Source organism: Paralichthys olivaceus, chromosome 8, assembly GCF_024713975.1.
Source record: "Paralichthys olivaceus isolate ysfri-2021 chromosome 8, ASM2471397v2, whole genome shotgun sequence".
Classification (NCBI taxonomy): Eukaryota; Metazoa; Chordata; class Actinopteri; order Pleuronectiformes; family Paralichthyidae; genus Paralichthys; species Paralichthys olivaceus.
The window spans coordinates 18,473,153-18,493,783 of record NC_091100.1 but is presented as its reverse complement, the minus strand read 5'-3'; the positions used below and the strand labels follow the sequence as shown (position 1 = coordinate 18,493,783).

At 39.8% G+C, this 20,631-nt stretch overlaps 1 protein-coding gene across 1 annotated transcript; it reads left to right on the top strand.

The window, feature by feature from the left end:
- Positions 1 to 306: 306 nt before the first annotated feature.
- LOC109627599 (complement C3) lies at positions 307 to 20,324 on the top strand. Its single transcript, XM_020084245.2, has 44 exons — positions 307 to 403; positions 1,693 to 1,899; positions 3,091 to 3,286; positions 3,388 to 3,550; positions 3,721 to 3,815; positions 4,149 to 4,237; positions 4,567 to 4,649; positions 4,757 to 4,844; positions 5,386 to 5,488; positions 5,707 to 5,827; positions 6,053 to 6,168; positions 6,399 to 6,545; positions 7,838 to 7,937; positions 8,046 to 8,140; positions 8,227 to 8,418; positions 8,587 to 8,742; positions 9,246 to 9,375; positions 9,508 to 9,576; positions 9,774 to 9,971; positions 10,646 to 10,763; positions 10,857 to 10,945; positions 11,060 to 11,199; positions 12,177 to 12,389; positions 13,127 to 13,184; positions 13,277 to 13,366; positions 13,498 to 13,704; positions 14,276 to 14,351; positions 14,483 to 14,642; positions 14,760 to 14,855; positions 15,239 to 15,389; positions 16,060 to 16,145; positions 16,529 to 16,606; positions 16,972 to 17,127; positions 17,233 to 17,295; positions 17,444 to 17,525; positions 17,718 to 17,766; positions 17,859 to 17,949; positions 18,054 to 18,143; positions 18,223 to 18,325; positions 18,604 to 18,693; positions 19,044 to 19,136; positions 19,273 to 19,356; positions 19,778 to 19,922; positions 20,040 to 20,324. Exons 2-44 carry the CDS (start codon positions 1,823 to 1,825, stop codon positions 20,179 to 20,181), a joined length of 4,968 nt encoding a protein of 1,655 aa, XP_019939804.2. The 5' UTR covers positions 307 to 403; positions 1,693 to 1,822; the 3' UTR covers positions 20,182 to 20,324.
- The last annotated feature ends 307 nt before the right edge of the window (positions 20,325 to 20,631 follow it).

Here is a 20,631-nt window from a genome sequence, read left to right as displayed (position 1 = left end):
AGACACTGTGTCAAGCACCAACATTTCTTTTAAATCAAAACAAGCTTCAGCTAAAGCAACACTGGTGATAGTTACAGGTTTCTTATCCATGTGACCACACAGTGGCTGAAATCAGCCTACACCCCTATTAAGCAAATTTAAATCCACTTTTGGCAGAGGATCCCTACACATGATTGATTTTTTCCCTCAAGATTTACACATTACCAGAGAATTGGTTGAAATTCAGAAAGAGATACATAATATGACAATGTTAATAATAAATGAAATAAAAGAACAATAATAATCATTGTCTCATTCCAAGCGCTTTGGGGCCTTGATGGCAAATGCTCTGTCCCACTAGTTTTCAGCCTGGATTCAGAAAGTGACCACAGACCATTGCCCACAGATCTCAAGCTGCGCAGAGGTAAATTAAAAGGACTTAAAAGATTAGAAATGGTGGCCTGGTTCCTGAAGAGCCTTAAAAAACATACATTTTAGAATCAATCTAAAAGAAAAACTGGGAGCCAATGTAAAAACAGGTGTGATGTTATCATGTCTCTTGGCTCTAGTTACAAGTCTGGCTGCTGAACATTGATTGAACTGTAGAAGCTGCAATCGTTTCAAGATTTTCTGATTAAGACCAGAGAAAAGGAATTTGCATTAATCAAGGCGCAAGGTAATAAAAGCATGTATGATTGTTTCTGCATCTCTAATATTTGGATCAAATTTTTGGGAATATTCCTGAGATGGTCAAAACACGATTGCATAATTTATGTAATTGTTAACTTGTTGTCAAACAATATGCAGTTTCAACATGTTGTGAGATGTGGTCAGTGGATGGCAGTATTTCTTCAGTGATCGGTTGGGGCACAACCCTATTTCGAGTTGATTTCAGCAACTCTGAGAGGAAATATCTCTTTGTTTGATCAAAACCTGTTAAAATAATGTAAATGGGATGTAGATATATGTGTAGGGCTTTCTAGCCTGTGCACCTTTTCTTCATGGAGCCTTGTGGCACAGAAGCTGTTTTCAGACAAGAAATCTGAAAATGTAGACATTTTCCAGAGTTTGCCTTTCACACATAAAGAACTGTACCTTTAACAATTCCTGAGTGCCTGAGCATAACCATTAAAAAGATATTAATTCAGTATCCACATAATTGCAGCCTGATTGTATAATTTTAAAACAATGGGATAAAACTTTTGATGTATCCAGTCATCGAAAAATACACCTTCAAGGCCTAATTGAATCCATTGAGCCATGGAATTTTGTGATGAAGAATTATATAATTGAATAAAGAATAAAAACAATCAAATAACTATAATCCTTTGAAACTGATTGTAATTGGAAAAAAATCCCACATTTTGAAACTCTTTGTTCATCCCACTAAAGGTCGGTGACTGTGTGTTAGCTTGTGTGTGATTGTGTGTGTGCTCTGAATCAGCAAACTCAGAAGAACTATTGAATTTCTAAACAAAACAAAAAAAGCAAATGTGTAATTTAAAAAAGTATCAATGTCCGTAGATGGCTAAGGCAGAATAGCTTCTGCAATGACCTGTTTATTCATGTTTAGCAATAAGTCAGATGTTGACCAGTATCGATTTTCTTGTTTATCTTTTTCTTCACAGAGGTGATAACCTTTATCTGAACTGATCAGTTTCTCAACTGCTGCTGGGAAATTGTGTAGTTGTGTTTGTGTTGACATGTGTGCAGAGGGCTTTGGGAAGGGGATGGTGAACTGGTGGGGAGTTGAAGTACGTGGAGGAGGGAGGTGAAAGGATAAAAAGGAGGGAGCAGCAGAGCAAGAGTCTACATTGTCAGCAGAACAGAATCCGGAAGGAGGATGGGTAGGACTCAACTGTGGCTGCTGGCCTCGCTGGCCTTTGCCTCTATCGCCTCACTGGTTGATGGAGCTCCACTGTGAGTAGATCTGCCTTTTTAACCTCTGCCAGAGAGTTTATGTTTTCAACCCTGTCCATTTGTTTTTCAGCAGGATTACGCCAATAAATACTGAGCGGGTTTCCACAAAACTTTGTGGAACAATTGTTCATGGACCAGGAAAGAACCCATAAACTATTACAGATCTTTTGACTAATAATAATAATAATGAATCTTGTTTGTATAGCCTTTTGAAGGAACTCGGATAAAAAACATAACATTATAGATTGAAGGCAATTCTGAAGAGGTGAGTTTTGAGTAGCGGTTTGAAAGTGGATAGTCTGATGTATTCGGGGAGAGAGAAGTTCAGAGCAGACAAAGCAAACAGAGTCCAGAGACGTGATGAAATTTGTTTTATCTGATTTAGATGAATAGAAACTTTAGCACACACTCTGAGACAGTGGTTTGGTGCCTGAAAAGCAGAGGAAAAAAAAGAGAGAAAAAGAGAGGAGGCTGCTATGAAAAAAAATTCACTTAGATGAATCATTAACCCCACTGAACCTATAGTCTTTATTAAGCATCTAAAGCAATTTCTTTCAGCTATTTTAATATATATATAATCATTATGAATTTTTAATATGACTAATTAAAAACTTGAACATAACAAAACATTTTCAGCAATTTATATGTATCTATATTTTAATCTACTCATTAAATAACCAATATTTTCACGCAATCATATGCAACATGCCAAATTCAAATAAACCTTCAGTGACAATTGAAAGCTCATCTTGGTCTGTGAGTAAAATATTTAAATTGGCAAAGTATTTAATAGTACATAGTCAAATCAAAATAGTACAGCAAGCTGTTAAACATAGCGGATGTAGCTTTAAAATGCCTACTTGTCAGACAAAGAAAGGAGTCTGCTTCTTGCAAATGGGATCGTTTTTTGGAAACGTGCCGTGCACATGGTAAAGGGTGAATATGGCCCAAATACCACAAAACAAGTTCAGGCCACCTTTGGTTGACATGCAGTATTGCTATGGCTTAGATGTTGCCCAGATCTAGCAAATAGGATCAGACCACTCAATTGCCATTATTCTTTGCTGTATGGGCTGGATTACACAGTGGCAGTGTGACGGTCTGGGCCAAAACAAATTTTCTCTGTGTGAGCGCGTGCAAATAGATGACAGTATGTTTTCTATCTTTTTCTTTCCCTCCTATATTCTGTAGGAAGGTGATGTCTGCCCCGAACTTGTTGCGCGTAGGAACGACAGAAAACATCTTTGTGGAGTGTCAAGACTGCACAGGAGGAGACATTAAAGTCGATATCAACGTGATGAACCATCCGACCAAGGTCAATAGGTTGGCAACCACATCTGTGACGCTTACCAGTGGGCAAAACTTCCAGGCACTTGGACAAATAAGGGTATGTGAAACACTGTTGCTGTTAAATGGCGTCATTTTCTATCACTACCTCAGAGAGAAATGCTCCTTGCACACGTTCATTTGTCTACATGCTGCCGTCAGATCCCTGCTGGAGGCTTCAGCAAAGACCCCAGACTGAAGCAGTACGTCTACCTACAAGCTCAGTTCCCCGACCGCTTGCTGGAGAAAGTCGTCTTGGTGTCCTTCCAGTCTGGCTTCATCTTCATCCAGACTGACAAGACAATCTACACCCCCAACAGTAAAGGTCAGTTCATTACCACTTCAGCGCTGAGGAACTCACCCATATTTCTGCATGTAGGCCAGTGTAAAATATATCATCTGATTTATTTCTATCAGCTGGACTGATGCATTTTTTTTTCTATTTTTTGATGAACAACTGCACTGTAAATAAACCTCTGTCTCTCTTACTGTCAGTTCTTTACAGGATGTTTGCAGTGACACCCACCATGGAGCCGGTAGAGAGGGATGAACAAATTCAAAACGAAGCTTCCATTGCCATTGAGTTTGTGGTATGGAATTTTAACTTTGTATTTTAACACGTAATAAGAATTATAATTATAATCAGCTCAATGGCACATCATTTCCCATCTTTCACCTTTGTCTCCCACGTATTCCTAGATTAAAAAAATTACAAAAAACATTTAGCGGACCTCGTTCCTCAAAGTAACATTTCATGTTTTGAGGGATCTGTTGTAACAGTTTTTCCATCACTAATTGAACAAGTGTCCGTCATTGAGTTGATAACACTGAGGGATGTTGTTGAAAAGTCTTTGTTGTTGTTATACTTCACTATAAGTGGCAGGGTTCGCTGTTAATGGTTGCCCAATGATTTTTATTTTTAGACTCCTGAAGACATCGTTTTACCTCTTGATCCAGTCTCTCTGAAATCAGGAATCCACTCTGGAGAATACAAACTTGCTGAAATTGTCAGGTGAGTATTAAAATAAATTCAATGAAATTAAATTCAGTTGAGTTCAATTCAATTATTTGGGGGGGCATCATGTTGTTTATCTTTATATAGAGTCTATTGGATAGACAGAATTAACAGAACAGTGACAGACTTCATGATTTATTAGAGGGCCAACCTGGGTACTTTAGATGCAGTATTTGTCATTTTCAGACATTTTAAGTCTAATTGTTGCTTGTGTGTGTTTGTGTGTGTGTGTGTGTGTCTATGTCTGTGTGTGTCTTTGTGTGTGTTTGTGTGTGTGTGTGTCTATGTCTGTGTGTGTCTTTGTGTGTGTTTGTGTGTGCATGCAGCCCTGGACTTTGGAAAGTCGTGGCTAAGTTCCACAGCAACCCACAGGAGAGCTTCTCTGCAGAGTTCGAGGTCAAAGAATATGGTGAGTCCCTTTTTACCTGTGATATTTACTGTAAAACCTACAGAGCATTCATCTATTTTTACTTACACAATAAACTTACTTGATATATTCAATTTTTCATGTTTTAGTGCTGCCCAGTTTTGAGGTGAAACTGACGTCTACAAGCCCCTTCTTCTATGTGGAGAGTGAAGATCTCACCATCAACATCAAAGCTACGTATGTGAAGGTTTTTGTTTTGTGGCTCTACAGAGAAGTGTTTTCATTAGTGGACTGATCGAATGAATTGGTTGTGTTGGAGCTTTTGCTGACTTAGTCCATTGTCATTGATAAGTGGTGGATCTAAGATTTTTCTAATTTAGAAAAACAATTTACAATGAGGGACCAATTAAATATCCAACATCCATGTGTAACTCCTGATCCAAAAAGGTGCACATTTAAGTCATTCCTTGTTCACTGTTAGCTCGATAGTTTTGAGCAAAGCCACTTATCATTGAATATATTGTCAAAGGCTTTCCTTGTTCAACCACATTTTGTTCTGCAAGTATTGTTAGTAACTCATTTTTATTTTTTATTTATTAAGAAAAGGACCACTTACACGACATGGTCACTTCAGGGCCCTATCAGATTTCAACTGGGGCCAGTGCTCCCTGGCTCTAACCCTGGATCTGCCCATTTCATTGCTACATTTTGATGATCCCAATTTTAATGGTCCAATTTTTCTTCTTTGTGTGTTTAAACCTTCGCTTCTGGCTTTTAGGTATCTGTTTGGTGAAGAGGTGAGTGGCACAGCATACGTGGTATTTGGGGTTGTGCTTGAGGGTGAGAAGAAAAGCTTCCCCAGCTCTCTTCAGAGAATATCGGTGAGCACATGCTATAATATTGTTCTGTGTCTGTCTGTCTGTCAGTTTGCCAGTTGCATTGCATTTCATTACATTGTCACATTCCTATCTGCTGATATTAAATATTCATGATGTTCAGAATGAAGCCAGGCTGACCAGTACCTCCAACTGTTAACTGCTTACTGTCCAACTGTTCCACTATATTGTGTTTACATTTTTTTTGTGTTATGTCACATTAGATCGACAATGGTATCGGGTTGGTCCAACTGAAGAGACAGCAAATCACACAGAGCTTCCAGGATATCAATGCCCTGGTGGGGAATTCATTATTTGTAGCCGTCAGTGTGCTGACAGAGAGCGGTAAGAAAGACAAACTGTGTGTTTGTGCCATTTCAGCATGTCTGATCATGTGTGATTCAGCAGCTCTAACATCTTATTCAATGTCATAGATGTCTAAAAACATCCAAGGTATCAGCCAAATTAAAAACTTCATATAGGATATGTGTCAGAAATGAAAATTTTCATATTAGTTTAGAATGTGAACAAATGTAATGAGCCTGTGTGTGCGTTTGTGTTTCTGCACAGGTGGTGAGATGGTGGAGGCAGAGTTGAGAGGTATCCAGATTGTCAAATCACCCTACACCATCCACTTCAGGAAAACGCCCAAATATTTCAAACCGGGAATGACCTTCGATATTGTGGTAAATCTCTGACGCATTTTTGCAATTTTATCAAATTACAGCAACGTTCTATATTTCTTGAATTTGTTTCAATTTTCTAAAATTGTTTTGGCCCACGTGGAATGACGGCACTTGGGCAATATTCATCATTCTTCCTTTCATTTGCCCTTAATAAGATGTGATTAACTGTGTGCTATGATAATACAGGTGGAAATTTCTCACTATTTGACTTTTTGTTTCCTTAATGGCAGGTTGAAGTCACAAATCCAGATGAAACTCCAGCACAAGGTGTTGCAGTGGTGGTGGATCCAGGTGCTGTGAAGGGTTTAACTGCAGCCAATGGCTTTGCAAAGCTTACAGTCAACACAATGGCTGGAGTGGCAAGACTGCCAGTCACTGTAAGTGAACCGTAGTGTCTTGATTTTCATTTTTTCCCCTTTATACAACACAGCTCATTTGCAAATGGATGCTGAAACCTGCATCAAAGCACATTATTAATTGTCTTTTGCAATTTATTTCAATTTGATTCCTATCACCCAACTCTGCAGCTCTGTGCAGGTTTCAGCTACATTTAGCTTGTTATTTTGGTTCTGTTGGTTACAAATTTACTAGAAGAAGTAAGCAAGAGTAGGATCTTAAATTCCTACATGTCCCCCTTTGTGCCTTCTATATACCTTTTATATACTGTGCATAAAAACCCTTGACTCCTATTGTATAAAAGAAAAATTTTGAGTGAAATAGGCAGTCAGCAGCATGGCTGAGTATTTCCACATTAGCACTGCAATTAACAAATGCCAGTGTTTAAAAAAAGAAGACAAAAACAGATTAAGTGTTTGTGATGTCTCAAACCTAAGAAACCAATTCTGTCGACTTGCGGGTGGGGCCAAGGCTGCATTCATACTTCTATTTGTTTGAAAACACAGCAACTATGCTGTGGATGAGCCTGGTGTTCACATCATTTAAAACTGAGATGTTTGGAAATTATGACGTAGACACACACAACCGCCTGCTGATTGGATCTTTTCCAGACACGACTTTCAGACTCCTATCACATGACCCTGAAAACAAATGGCATTAGCCTTGGCTTCCACTGTTGAACGCAACATGGATAATCAATTACAGGTGTTGTGCAGTTAAATTCTGCATTTTACAATGATACAACTGGTTACATGCGAAAGAAATGAGCTATTCCTGGAGCAATTCCTGTGTACACCGGCATGTGCACATCTTCCTGTCTACACTGGCATGTCATGCCCAGTCTATGTGGTCATGTGATATGCACTTTCAGGTGTGTTATTATGGATGGGAATAAAAAACTAATATGGGCCAAACTCTCACATTGGCAGAGATAATTTTAGTAATACATAGTAGTGTGGATAAAGCCACAGTCACTGGAAAAGGCTCCTCAGCCGCAGATTACACTGTGAGGGTGGAGAGACGGGGATCTGGGGCAGGGTCACATAAGCATATGTACATATCCCAGTCACAGACTTAGGACGGAATGTGCTGTGTTACATTTAAGCCATTTTAAGGTGATGAGTTTTAGGGATACAATCAACTGCTGGAGTAGGACTTTAAAACCCTCATCTATTCTCTTCAGTGTCATTCCACAGTAGGTTGGGATTGGATAGGATAGTACAGAGATCTTTTACATGTGTTTCCTTATAACCACGTGTGTATCTTATTGCAGGCTAAGACCAACGATCCTCTTATTCCACTTGCAAGACAAGCAGAAGCCACCATGACAGCTCTCCCATATAACACTAAAAGCAACAACTACATCCACATAGGTAAGTAAAAATAACTTCAGATGATAGTGATGATATGACAGTGATGGCAAAGTATTTGCCATGAACTTTTCAGTGTCTCGCACTCATTGCAAAATATTATTTTTGCAGGAGTGGATACAGCAGAGCTGGAATTAGGAGATAATCTAAAAGTTAACCTCAACCTAAAAAAGCAGTCAAATCAAGACACTGACATCACATACCTGGTGAGAGATGTTTTTCTGTGCCTCATTCTGCGACCTACGTAACCTATCAACTCCCGTTTTACTGATGTGTGAATCTGTGTCCCTAGATCCTGAGCAGGGGTCAGTTGATCCAAAGTGGTCGTTACAGGACAAGAGGCCAAGTGCTGATTTCCCTGATAATTCCCATCACCAAAGTAATGCTGCCATCATTCCGCATTGTAGCCTACTACCATCTAGATGACAATGAGGTGGTGTCAGATTCCGTATGGGTGGATGTCAAGGACTCCTGCATGGGCACAGTAAGACTCACAGCACTGATTTTGCAGAGTTAAACTAATTAAGAGAAGAAAAAAAACACGGCAAGTGAAAAAGTTGGTTCTGTATTTGTGGGGTATATTTTTATGTGTGCTTCAACAGGCACAAAACAGCACGTCCCATTCATTTATTGCCCTCCCCTTCATGTTTAGTTGAAGCTGGAATCATCAAGACCTGCTCCGTCCTACGAGCCTCGCAAGATGTTTGGTCTGAAAGTCACCGGAGTTCCAGAGGCCATGGTGGGACTGGTGGCAGTGGACAAAGGTGTCTACGTTCTCAATAACAAGCACCGCATCACCCAGAAAAAGGCAATTATGTTTATTCTATCGTTATCAGTGGAAATATTTTAAAAGGTGGTGATTTTAACAACGATGTAAAACAAGTTTTCAGTATAGCTCGTTTCAGACATGAACCCCGGAGTTTGCACATTCAGACATGAATGACGCAGCTGGAGATTCTCCGCTTAGACACGTTCACAACAACACAGAAATCTCTGAAGCATTTAGGGGGGTAGTGAGCAGGTAGGATGTAATGTACTCATCCGGCTGCAGAGATCACATGTTTTTGTTTACAGCACATTGACAGTGGCATCGGCCCTTATTACCAAAAGCTCTCTTGACATCTTCGTCTGCGTCTTGTACATGTGTGGCACAGCTTTTTCATCTTGAGATATTTGTTTATTTCACTTTTGCATCTGTCACGTGTTCATAAGTGCGTCTTTCTTTTGGAGTATCAGAGATTAATTTATTTCCTTCATGCCGCAACCTGTACGTTTGTATCTCTGTGTCTAAATGAATTCCGCTCTGTTCAGGTGTGGGACATTATAGAGAAATACGACACAGGCTGCACACCCGGTGGAGGGAAGAACAGTATGAGTGTGTTCTACGATGCCGGACTGTTGTTCGAGTCCAGTGCTGCCTCTGGGACTCCCTACAGACAAGGTGACACCGCTTTACTCTCATTTGTTTTTCCTTCTTACGTGACACTAATTTAATAAAACTGTCAAGATTAAGGTCAAACTATATCCTCTGTCGGTGACTCTACTTAACATTTAGTCTGTGTTGCATTTGCAGAATTGAAATGTCCGGTCCCCGCCAGGAGGAAACGAGCTACCACTGTAATGAACGTCACGACCACCTTAGGTAAGTAGTACAGCTCTAAACTTTCTAGTCCACACATGACTATTTGAATTTTGAATAAATAATGGCCCTAATGTGGATAAGACTGACTTGAATAGTTTATGTGTCTCTGTTTCTAATTTGCCTTGATTTAAAATACTCACCTTTCATTTTGTACTTCATCCTTTCTCACCTCTGTCTCTCCTCAACCCTCTTTCCAGTGAATAAGTATAAGAATGAACTGCAGCGAGAGTGTTGTTCAGAAGGCATGAAGGAGACCATCCTGTCATACACCTGTGAGGTGCGCAGTGAGTACATCATGGACGGTGCATCCTGTGTCGATGCCTTCCTGCACTGCTGCAAAGAGATGGAGAACCTGCGGGGCGAAATGAAGCAGGATCAGCTCGACTTGGCTCGCAGTAAGAGATTGGGTGATGAGGGAAGGGGGGATGAGGGCTGGGTGGGTCATCCACGGTCAGACCATAGATTGTATATAAAGATGGAAGACACATCTCTGCTTTCTCTCTGCCATCATGCGTATTTGGAATCAGAGTCTGAGCAGTAGTGATCAGGGGTATGAGCCACACACTCAACCAATCATGAATCAGTCATCAAAGAACTAGTTTTTTTGAAACTCATCAGAAAAAATTACCACTTGAACATACATCACTTTGATAAGAACTACCTACAATGACAGAAACGATTTATCACTTAATTTTTGCTTCTGTCGCATTTAAGAAACGTCATCAACATACCCACTTGCTCACATTGAGTCCTCCATAGAACCTTATGCTTTATTCTCACATCTGCTCACATTATGCAGCGTTTTTTCTAGGGGGCTGGTTGGAGAAACTCTGGAGAAAATTTGGATGCTCTCAGTCGGACATTTGCGTTCTCAAAAACAGCCCCTCCAGAGAAGAACGTGTCTGAAAGCAGCTTTAGAGGAGGCCAGATTTATCACCTATACAACAGTCAGCCGCCAGGCGGTGACCAAGATGGCTTAACTTTTGTGTCAATCCTTTAAGATCTTTGGGTCAGACTGGTGGTTATAAGGCAATCAAAGTTGTAACCTTCCTTGTTAATGACTTTCCAGGTGAGGAGGACGACAGTTACATGGACAGCAATGAAATTTCTTCTCGCACCAAGTTCCCTGAGAGTTGGCTGTGGTCAGACATACAACTGCCTGCTTGCCCTCGACAAACACCCAACTGGTGAGGCAACTAAAATAGACATTCAAAAATGCTATACTTCGTTCATGACACCACTAACATTGAAAACCTTCTTTAAACTTTTCTTCGTTTCAGTGAGTCCACATCATTTATGAAGCCAGTTCCTTTGCAAGACTCAATAACAACCTGGCAATTCACTGGCATCAGTCTGTCAAGAACCCACGGTGACGATTCATTGAATTTTAGTTGTAGAACTATCATCTTAAGTCTCTCTCATCCCTCACACCCTTTTTTATTCATTCTTTGTTTCATCACATCTTATCCTTCTCTTCTTTAAGGAATCTGCGTTGGAGAACCATTGGAAGTGATCGTAAGGAAGGACTTCTTCATCGATCTCAGACTGCCCTACTCTGCTGTCCGGGGAGAGCAGCTAGAAATTAAGGCGATCCTCCACAACTACAGCCCTGACGTTATCACAGTAAGTCTGAGCGACACTGCTTTGTTGTTTCAGGCCAAAGTCAATGAGACCATGATCATTTTCCCCTCTGTTTTCAAAGAAAACGGCCTCCGTAGAGAGGACCCCCTCAGTGTAAATATAAAGTATTTAAATACAAAGGGCCTCTTCTAGGGTATAGAAAACAACAATAAATATATACAGTGACACACACTAGAGAAAACATCACTAGGGTTATTTTATATTCAATTTATGCCAATAGATTCTTTTCTCCTAAATTTTACAAACTGAACCTTTAAGTGATTGTTTCTCCTGGCTTCAGGGTCTAAAATTGGTTGAAGTTTAGGCTTAAGGGTCTTAAATGTGGTAAGATATTACATGCTAGGTCTTAAATATGTTTAAGTAGGTAATTTAATTCTAAATCAGTTGCACTTTAAGATTACCATTATGTATTTCTGAGATAAATATTTTGGCTTCATGCATAGTTTCTAATTTCTCTTTGTGCTATAGTTCTTTCTTTGTGATATAGATATTAGCATACTCTATTAAAACTAAAAAACAAGACCAACATGGGACTGATAGCTGAGTCTACAAACACCTTGGTCAGAGTTTGTCACAGTACACTGATACTCGCTGTAGTTTGTTAGAAAATATATGTAATTGTACTTGACACAGGTCTTAAATTTCCTTTATTATGGTCTTAAAAAGTCTTAAATCTAAGTTGTTGAAACCTGAAGAAACCCTGGAGATGTGTTGTAGTGGCAAACATGGCTCTTTCTCATTCTCAAGGTCAAAATGTTCTTTTGGAATAACAATTTTAACCATAAAATTGTTGTTAATTTCTTTTATTTACATCAAAGTGTACCTGAAATGGTCAAATATCAAAGAAATCATCAAAGAAGAATCCTCATAATAAAATGTATCTGCTCCTTCTTGAGGCAGATCTTTGATCCACTGCACATATACCTCACTCTTTGCTCTATCTTTGTCTCTTTGTCAAGGTGCGTGTGGATCTGATTGAGGAGGAGAATGTGTGCAGCGTGGCTTCTAAACACACAAGGTATCGCCAGGAGGTCAAAGTCGGGCAGCAAACCACACGATCCGTCCCCTTCGTCATCATTCCCATGAAGGAAGGACAATTCAACATTGAGGTCAAAGCAGCTGTTAAAGACTCATCACTCAATGATGGAATCGTGAAGGTGCTGCGGGTGGTGGTAAGAGAAACACACTCTGTAATATACCTCTTTTACACCACAATTAGCAGGTATAAGCAGTTTTTTAAAGGCAGGTAAACATGCTAAAAAAGGTGAATGACACCTTTCCCATTGCCAGAAGAGGAGTTTGCCTTTCTGTTTTTCCCTGGTGCATCATGTTCTACATCACAAACTCACCAAACACTGAGGTGCTCTCTCACCTTGCTGTCTTGCCCAATTGGCACTCCCAACCGGGTGTCACCTCTCCATCACTGCCGATCGGATCAAACCCATGTCTGCTGCAGAGTTATTTCACCAGGGAGTGAATATCGATTGTATCCATTGCTGTTGCAAACAAAAGCCAGATGTTAGTTGGAGTTTGCAGGTTTTATGAGACATGTATGCAAGATCTAATCACCACATAATAGGTCGGGGCAGTATTGACAGCTTGATGGGGTCAGTGGGCACGTCATCAGGGGCAGAAATGGCGATGAGTTCTATCAAGAAGCTGTGTGACCAGGCGTGGAATTATTTGTATGACGTTTCATTGACTTTTTGCGTCTTGATCTTTACATTAGCCAAATGTTGATCTCCTCAAGTGTCTCCATCTTTGTTTATGTTTACTGCAAGTGACAGTACCTAAGCATGTATAACGCTCACAATGCAGCCGGTTGCCTACGCCTATTTTCTTCTACACCAACATATCGTTTAAAAAGCAGTTGTGATTTTTAATGTTTGTCCTGGTGTTTCTTTTCCAGCCTGAAGGTGTACTGATTAAACAACCACAGATTATAACACTAGACCCCTCTAAAACAGGTGAGTTTACCACATAAACAACTGCATTCAATAGTAATGTAGTCATATTGTGTTTTTATTATTACTTGATTTGATGCTGTTTCTCTCTTCAGGAGGTGAACAGGTGGAAATTCTCAACAGTAGAATCCCCAGGAAAGATATGGTTCCAAACACACCTACTACCACACAGATTTCTGTGACAGGTGGGATCACGGTGCATTTGGACATGTAGTGTGTCACATTCCTACACAATTAATTCATTGGTTCTTATTTGCTTGTTTCTTTCTGTTGATTGAAAGTGCTTTGGTTTTTCTGTTGGTGTGTGCGCCTACAGGGAGGGAAAACGTTGGTCAACTGGTAGAGAACGCAATTAGTGGGCAATCGATGGGTACCCTGATCTACCAGCCATCAGGCTGCGGAGAGCAGAACATGATTCACATGACCCTGCCCGTCATTGCAGCCACGTATTTGGACAAAACCAACCAGTGGGAGACTGTGGGCTTTCAGAAACGAAATGAAGCCCTCCAGCATATCAAGACCGGTAAGATCACTCAGATGTATTTACTCGCACATACCTAATTTTACTGTGGCTGAAGTGATATCAAAACAAACAACACACAACATGCCGCCCCTGCTCCACAGATCTGAGCTACAACACACAAGCAGTTTTCAGACATGAACTCAAGAGAATGTTGCACAATTGGGTCCAGACTTTCTCAGGAGTTTTCCTTTCACACTAAAATCTCTCTTGACATCTTTGTCAGTGTCTTCTACATGTATGGCATCGCTTTTTCATCCAGAAATATTGGAATTCTTTTTTTCATTTTTGTGTCATTTGCATGTTAGAAACGTCATCAACAAACCCACTCACTCCTGATTTCATGCTCACATCAGCTCATTCGAACTTTATCCAGAGCTTTTACTCAGAGGCTGGCAGGAGAAGCTCTGGAGCCTCTCACTCTGACATTTGCGTTCTCTCATACAGCCCCTTCATGTCTGAAAGCAGCTTAACTTAACAACACATAGACACATCCACAACTTAGGTTTCCACCAGGTTTGTCTTTTTTTTTGTTAAAGTCAGTTAAAACATTGTTTGTATTGTTTTTGTCCAGGCTACACGAACGAGCTTGCCTACCGTAAAAAAGATGGATCTTTTAGTGTGTGGGCCTCTCACGGAAGCAGCAGCTGGTGAGGCATCATAACATCTATGAACTCATACGTAGAACATTCTCTTATGTAAAGTAATGTCTATGAGAGGAAGGGTGTATTTCGTTTGCAAGTTATTAGAGCTTAATAATTACCCCCTTCCCCTTCCTAAGGCTGACAGCGTACGTTGCCAAGGTGTTCGCCATGGCTAACAGTCTGGTGGCAGTGCAGAACAACGTGATCTGTGACGCTGTTAAGTACCTGATTCTCAACGCGCAGCAACCCGACGGCGTGTTCAAAGAAGTCGGAAGGGTGGCCCACGGAGAGATGATTGTGCGTGCACTAATTTCATCAACATCAGTCTTTAACTTAATGGAGATGAAGACCAACATTACAAGTTACATCACCATATACAAATAGAAATAAGTTTGTGCATCTGTGTGTGTTTAGGGTGATGTGCGCGGCACAGATTCAGAGGCCTCCATGACAGCCTTCTGCCTCATCGCCATGCAGGAGTCACGGACTCTATGTGCTGCGACTGTTAATGTGAGTACCTGCTCTGCATACATTTCTTTCACCCCTTTTATTTCTTAATTTACTCACCTCTCATTATGAAACTATTGGCTGACCCCTGACCCCTTATTTACTACTGCCACTCTTGTCAACCTTCCTGTTCTTGCACGGCACATACAGTTACAATAATACTTGTGGCAGATTTACTGCTCAAAAAGTATATTTACTTGTTACCGCACTTAATTCATTATTAAGTAGATTCTTTTTCAGGCACTTTTAGGGTTTGGGTTACCACACACTACACATATCAGCAAATATCTGTACTTTCTACTCCTTCAGGTTTTTTGCAAGCATTGCGTTACATGTTTCATTATATTGATTCCCCTTATCCTCTTTTTTTCTCTCCTGATGCCCAGAGTCTTCCAGGCAGTGTAGAAAAATCGGTGTTATACCTGGAGAGGCGTTTGGAAAGCCTCACCAACCCATATGCTGTTGCAATAACATCGTACGCCTTGGCCAACGAAGGCAGACTGAACAAAGATGTCCTCTACAAGTTTGCTTCTCCAGGTGCTGCCACCCAACAATATTATATGAATGTATGGAAGCAAATATAATACACATCCACAAATAATTACATTTATTAGAGCCGATCAACATTGATATTATGGGTGGATTCTAGCCAAAAATATAATGCATACCTCTGCCAAAGCCCAACAGTCCCCTTGTGAAACCGCATTTAAATTCACTAGATCCAGATCATCAAGATCCATGGATTATTCTCTGAGAAAACAAAAAAATGTCAAAGGCAAAAAAATGCCAAAATGCATGTCAAAGAAAGTGAAAACAAAATCCTGGATCTGTCCCCCAATCCAAATCCTATCAAAATGTATTATTTTAGTTTCTGTCATGCCCCGCCTCTCGACAAATTTTGATAAAAATCAGTTGAGTGGTTAATGTGTAATCCTGCTAACAATTAAGCAAACAAACAAAAAATATTGTTGTCTGTAAATTATATACATTTGCAAATATATATATATTAAAAACAAAATGTTAAATAACAATATCTGTATTTGCCTTAAAATTCCATTATCAGTTGGATTCTCATGTAAATAAGCTTGGATGTGCTCACATTTGAATTCCTCATTTTTAAGCAAAGTTAGATATTCTAAGTCACTGAAGTTTGTCACAAGTTCTTCCTTGTAGTAGAGAGTTGATTTGTCTGGGTTGTTTTCTTCAGAGCTGTCCCACTGGCCTGTACCTAAGGGTCGTGTTTACACACTGGAGGCCACAGCTTACGCACTTCTGGCTCTGGTCAAGACCAAGGTAAGCATGTCCCACTTACAGTAAGTGTGTTTCATCAGCATGTCGAGCTATACACAATAATACAGAACAGTCACAACACCATGCTGCCTCACTAAAAGGCTGGAGGGATTATCAGACTAGTGCAGTGCCTGTTCTAAAGAAAACAGTTTGGAATGGGCTGTTTGCTCGGCCTGTGCTAATGCTGGTTGCAGTTTTCTTGTAAAGTAAAAAACCATTGATAACCACTGATAATTGACTACTTGTATCAGGTGAGTGTCGAGTCTCTGCAAGGAAGAATTGCAATGATAGAAAAAAACTAATTTATATGGTTGGCTTCTAAAAAACTCAACCAAAACTGATTCTAAATCACAGAGACCTCAACCCTTTTTTCTCTGTTGATAAAGGACTTTGAAAAAGCCCGACCTATTGTGAGATGGTTCAGCCAACAGCAGAAGGTGGGCGGAGGATATGGCTCAACTCAGGTAACAAAACATTCTCTCCATATGGACCTCTAGCAAGTTATCATGCATTTGAATTATCATTCATTCATTCAGACTTTACTTTAACATTGGAATACATTTAGGTTGATACCTCATTTACAAATTGCAAAGAGAAAATAAACAAAATTACATTTCATGAAATTTTATTCAAAGCAAATTAATCAACTAAAACAAGAAAAGCTGGAGGTAAAATAACGTGAGGTTGACAACTTAAATTGCCCCAAGTATAACAATTAGTTGAGCTTTAGATTGTTCTTTAAGTTGTGTAAATTAATCTGGACCTATGAAAAATATATTTTTTTATTCAAAGTATTATTTTCTCCCCCTCACTCCTTCTCTATCTCCAGGCTACCATTATAGTGTACCAGGCTGTAGCAGAGTACTGGGCCGCTGCTAAAGAACCAGAGTACGATCTGAATGTGGACATCTTGTTGCCAGGCAGGTCAAAGCCTGAAAAGATTGTCCTCAACGCGGACAACAGCTATACCACAAGAACATCTAAAGTGAGTGCACACTCTCACACACAAACCTGCATGTTACTTTCTGTTTGTTTCCTCTGCTGATCCAGTGTTTGTTTATGTGTGTGCGTGTGTATTTTATATCACCAGATCAATGATATAAACCAGGATGTGAAAGTGACTGCCAAAGGAACAGGAGAAGCAACAGTGACAGTAAGTAAAATACATTTTTTATTGTAAGCTCTATCATCTGCTGTGTATCTGTTCTTTATTGATCCCAGATCAGACCAGATAAATGTTTTACCTAGTGTCGACAAAGCTTGTATGACAAAAACCCATTTTATGTGATATTGTGTGACAGATGGTGTCGCTGTATTATGCTCTACCTCAAAAGAAGGAGAGCGACTGTCAGAAGTTCAACATGTCAGTGGAGCTTATCCCAGGTAATTTGCCCTTCTCTTCATTTTTATTTGTTGTGATCATTTGCTGTCATTTCTCTGTTTGTCTCCTTGTATGTGTCTATTTTGTTTGCATAACTGCAAACTGTGTTTTCCTGCTGCATCTCCATCATTCTGCCAAGTTTTTCTTCTTTATGAGAGAGGATTTAATCCTCATGCATTATCTTCCTTTTCCAGAAAGGATTGATGCAGATGAGAGTATATTTAAGCTGAAAATAGAGGTCTTGTAAGTACAATAAAGAAATAATACTGACTGAAGTGTTTTTCATATTGTTTTAACTGTCTCATTTAATTGAACATTGTACATTTCCTGCACAGATATAAGGACAAGGAGCGTGATGCGACCATGTCGATCTTGGATATCGGTTTGCTGACTGGCTTCACCCCCAACACTAATGACTTGAACTTAGTAAGAGCTGTTACAGATACACGAATACCCACATAGAGGCAACGTGAGAAAGGAGATGTTAATGGTTTTGAAAGGTGTCTGACACTGTATGTTTGTGTGTGTAGTTGTCTAAAGGACGTGCCAGGACTCTTGCAAAATATGAGATGAACACTCTCCTTTCAGAAAAAGGCTCACTGATCATCTACCTGGACAAGGTAAGATGTAAGCCTTCTTCCCCCTTTCCTCTTTTTCTCTAGACCTTGTTCATCACATTTGCTTAACATTTCTCTGCAGGTTTCTCACACACGGCCAGAGGAGATCACATTTAGGGTTCACCAGAAGATGAAAGTGGGCGTCTTACAGCCAGCGGCCGTTTCTGTCTATGAATATTATGACCGTAAGCCTCACACACACTTTTTGGACCCCCCCCCCTTTCTCTGGATCTGAACCAAAATATAATGGTTTCTTTCCTTGGCTATGTCTCCTCCATCCACCAAGTTTCATTGAAATCCATTCTGTAGTTGTTTTACATGACATACAATCAAGGCTGAAACCATAACTTTTATTCCTCTGTGGCAGATAGATGTCAGAGTTCATTGGTAGATAAACAGGCAATATTAGGATTTAATGTTAATTTTCACTGGTTTTCCACTGTTTATTTCTTTCCTGTTACAGAAACACAGTGTGTGCAGTTCTATCACCCACAGAGGAAAGCTGGACAGCTACTGAGGCTCTGCAGAAATGAGGAGTGCACATGTGCTGAAGGTAAACAGGGTGGAGTCTGTTTGAAAACAAAAAACATCCATCCATCCACACCTACAATCTCCAATTAACCTAACCCCAATCTGCTTAACTTTCGACTGTGGGAGGAAGAAATAGTAAGCAAAGAAATCCCACACAAACACAAGGAGAACATGCAAAGACATGCTCAACACATAAAATTCTTCAAGGAACTTGCAAACACTAACATAGTTTTTCACGGAGCATAGATCATTCAGTATCCTCCATTGTCTGTTAAGTGCAGTCGTACAGTATCCATCCATACACCTGCACATGTTGTCAATTAATCAAGTCATCACTGGTGTATTCACTTAGTGCCTACTGTTTATTTCCAGAGAACTGCAGTATGCAGAAGAAGGGCAAGATCAGCAATGATCAGCGCATAGAAAAATCTTGTGAGACTACACCGACCAGTAAAATAGATTTTGGTAAGACGAAATGAAAGTGGTCTGCATTTGTGTGTTAAGATGTGTTTCAATCTGAACAACTTGTGTTTGTGTAAGTGAGTGATTGTTAGAATAATCAAATAAGTGAGGTTATAATCTGTATCTTGTCTTTCCTCAGTGTACAAAGTGAGACTGGAGGAATTCACAGACGGTGGGTCTACTGACATTTACACAATGCGGATATTGGAAGGGATCAAAGAAGGTAGGTATTCATCACCTCTGTGAACAATCTGAAATTTAAATCATGTTAAGACCAATAGAAAAGAGGCGTTGGTATCCCCTGCATTGTTGTTTCTGTAAGCACACAGAGCAATAATTGCCCATTTAAAGAAAGCCCGTTTATTTAGATATGTGCAGTGGGGCAGATGAAAAGACAATTAATTGATATCGGTGTTGGTAGGATTAAACAGACCAAGTGCAGCTCCTGGTTCCATCTATAAGTTAGCTAGCTTCAGCTGTAGCTTCATTTTTACACAAACATTCTTGTTAATCCATCCTTTCATTTAATTCTCAGCTACAAAGCAAATATTCCCCAAAATGTCTCACTGTTCCTTTATGTTACACTTCTCCTTTAGCTTTGCAGTCAATCCTCAAGCATCTTCTGTCTCTTATTTTAATCGCAGGAAGTTACGATGTGGCTCCTCAGGGGAAACTGCGCACATTCCTGAGTTATCAACACTGCAGGGAGTCTTTAGATCTGGGCAAAGGCAAAATGTACCTCATCATGGGCACATCAAAAGATATTCACAGAGATGACCAAAATGAATCGTAAGTTTCTTTGTGTCTGAAGAACTGCAGCACCCATGTGATCATTAGTTTCTGCACCTTTTTCATATCATATTCCATCATATTTTCACATGTGGTATTTTACTCTGCTCTCCACAGGTATCATTATGTGCTTGGGGAGAGAACCTGGATCGAGTACTGGCCCACAGAAGCTGAGTGTCAAACCGAGGAGCACAGACCAACTTGTTTGGGCTTGCAGCAGATGGTCCAGCAGTACTTGCTCTTTGGATGTCAGCAGTAGTGTAACTCGAGAGAAAACTGTCCATTTCAAATTGGTTTTATTTTTTGCATTACCTTTGTTATGTAAAACTTTCTCTGCTATGAGATGTGAAGGATTTAGAGGTTACTACATGCATTTTGTTGATTAAAATGTAATGGTCTTAATCTCTTTGTCTGTGTCTTATTTTAATCAAACTCATACTCTGCTTGAGTTTGATCTGCTTTGATGTGGAATATAAGACAACTCATAAACTATGAATCAATTAATAACTGCAGCAGTAACAACAGAAAATGTTACTCTAACTGAAATGCTGTGATTCTATTGGCTAAATTGGTTTAGCAAGAAAATCCGGAGAAAACAAATACTGTGAATAAAAATGCATAAGAAATGTGATGCAGCAGCCTCTCACAAAATTTAAATGAACATTACATTAGTTGATTATATTGTTGTGTTGACAATGAGTCTGTGTTG

Bases quoted from the DNA above. Each gene is read 5' to 3' on its own strand.
- LOC109627599 (XM_020084245.2), top strand. From the start codon at position 1,823: ATGGGTAGGACTCAACTGTGGCTGCTGGCCTCGCTGGCCTTTGCCTCT. The intron at 5,828-6,052 runs GTAAGAAAGACA...GTTTCTGCACAG, and splicing joins CAGTGTGCTGACAGAGAGCG to GTGGTGAGATGGTGGAGGCA. The intron at 12,390-13,126 runs GTAAGAGAAACA...TTTCTTTTCCAG, and splicing joins TGAAGGTGCTGCGGGTGGTG to CCTGAAGGTGTACTGATTAA.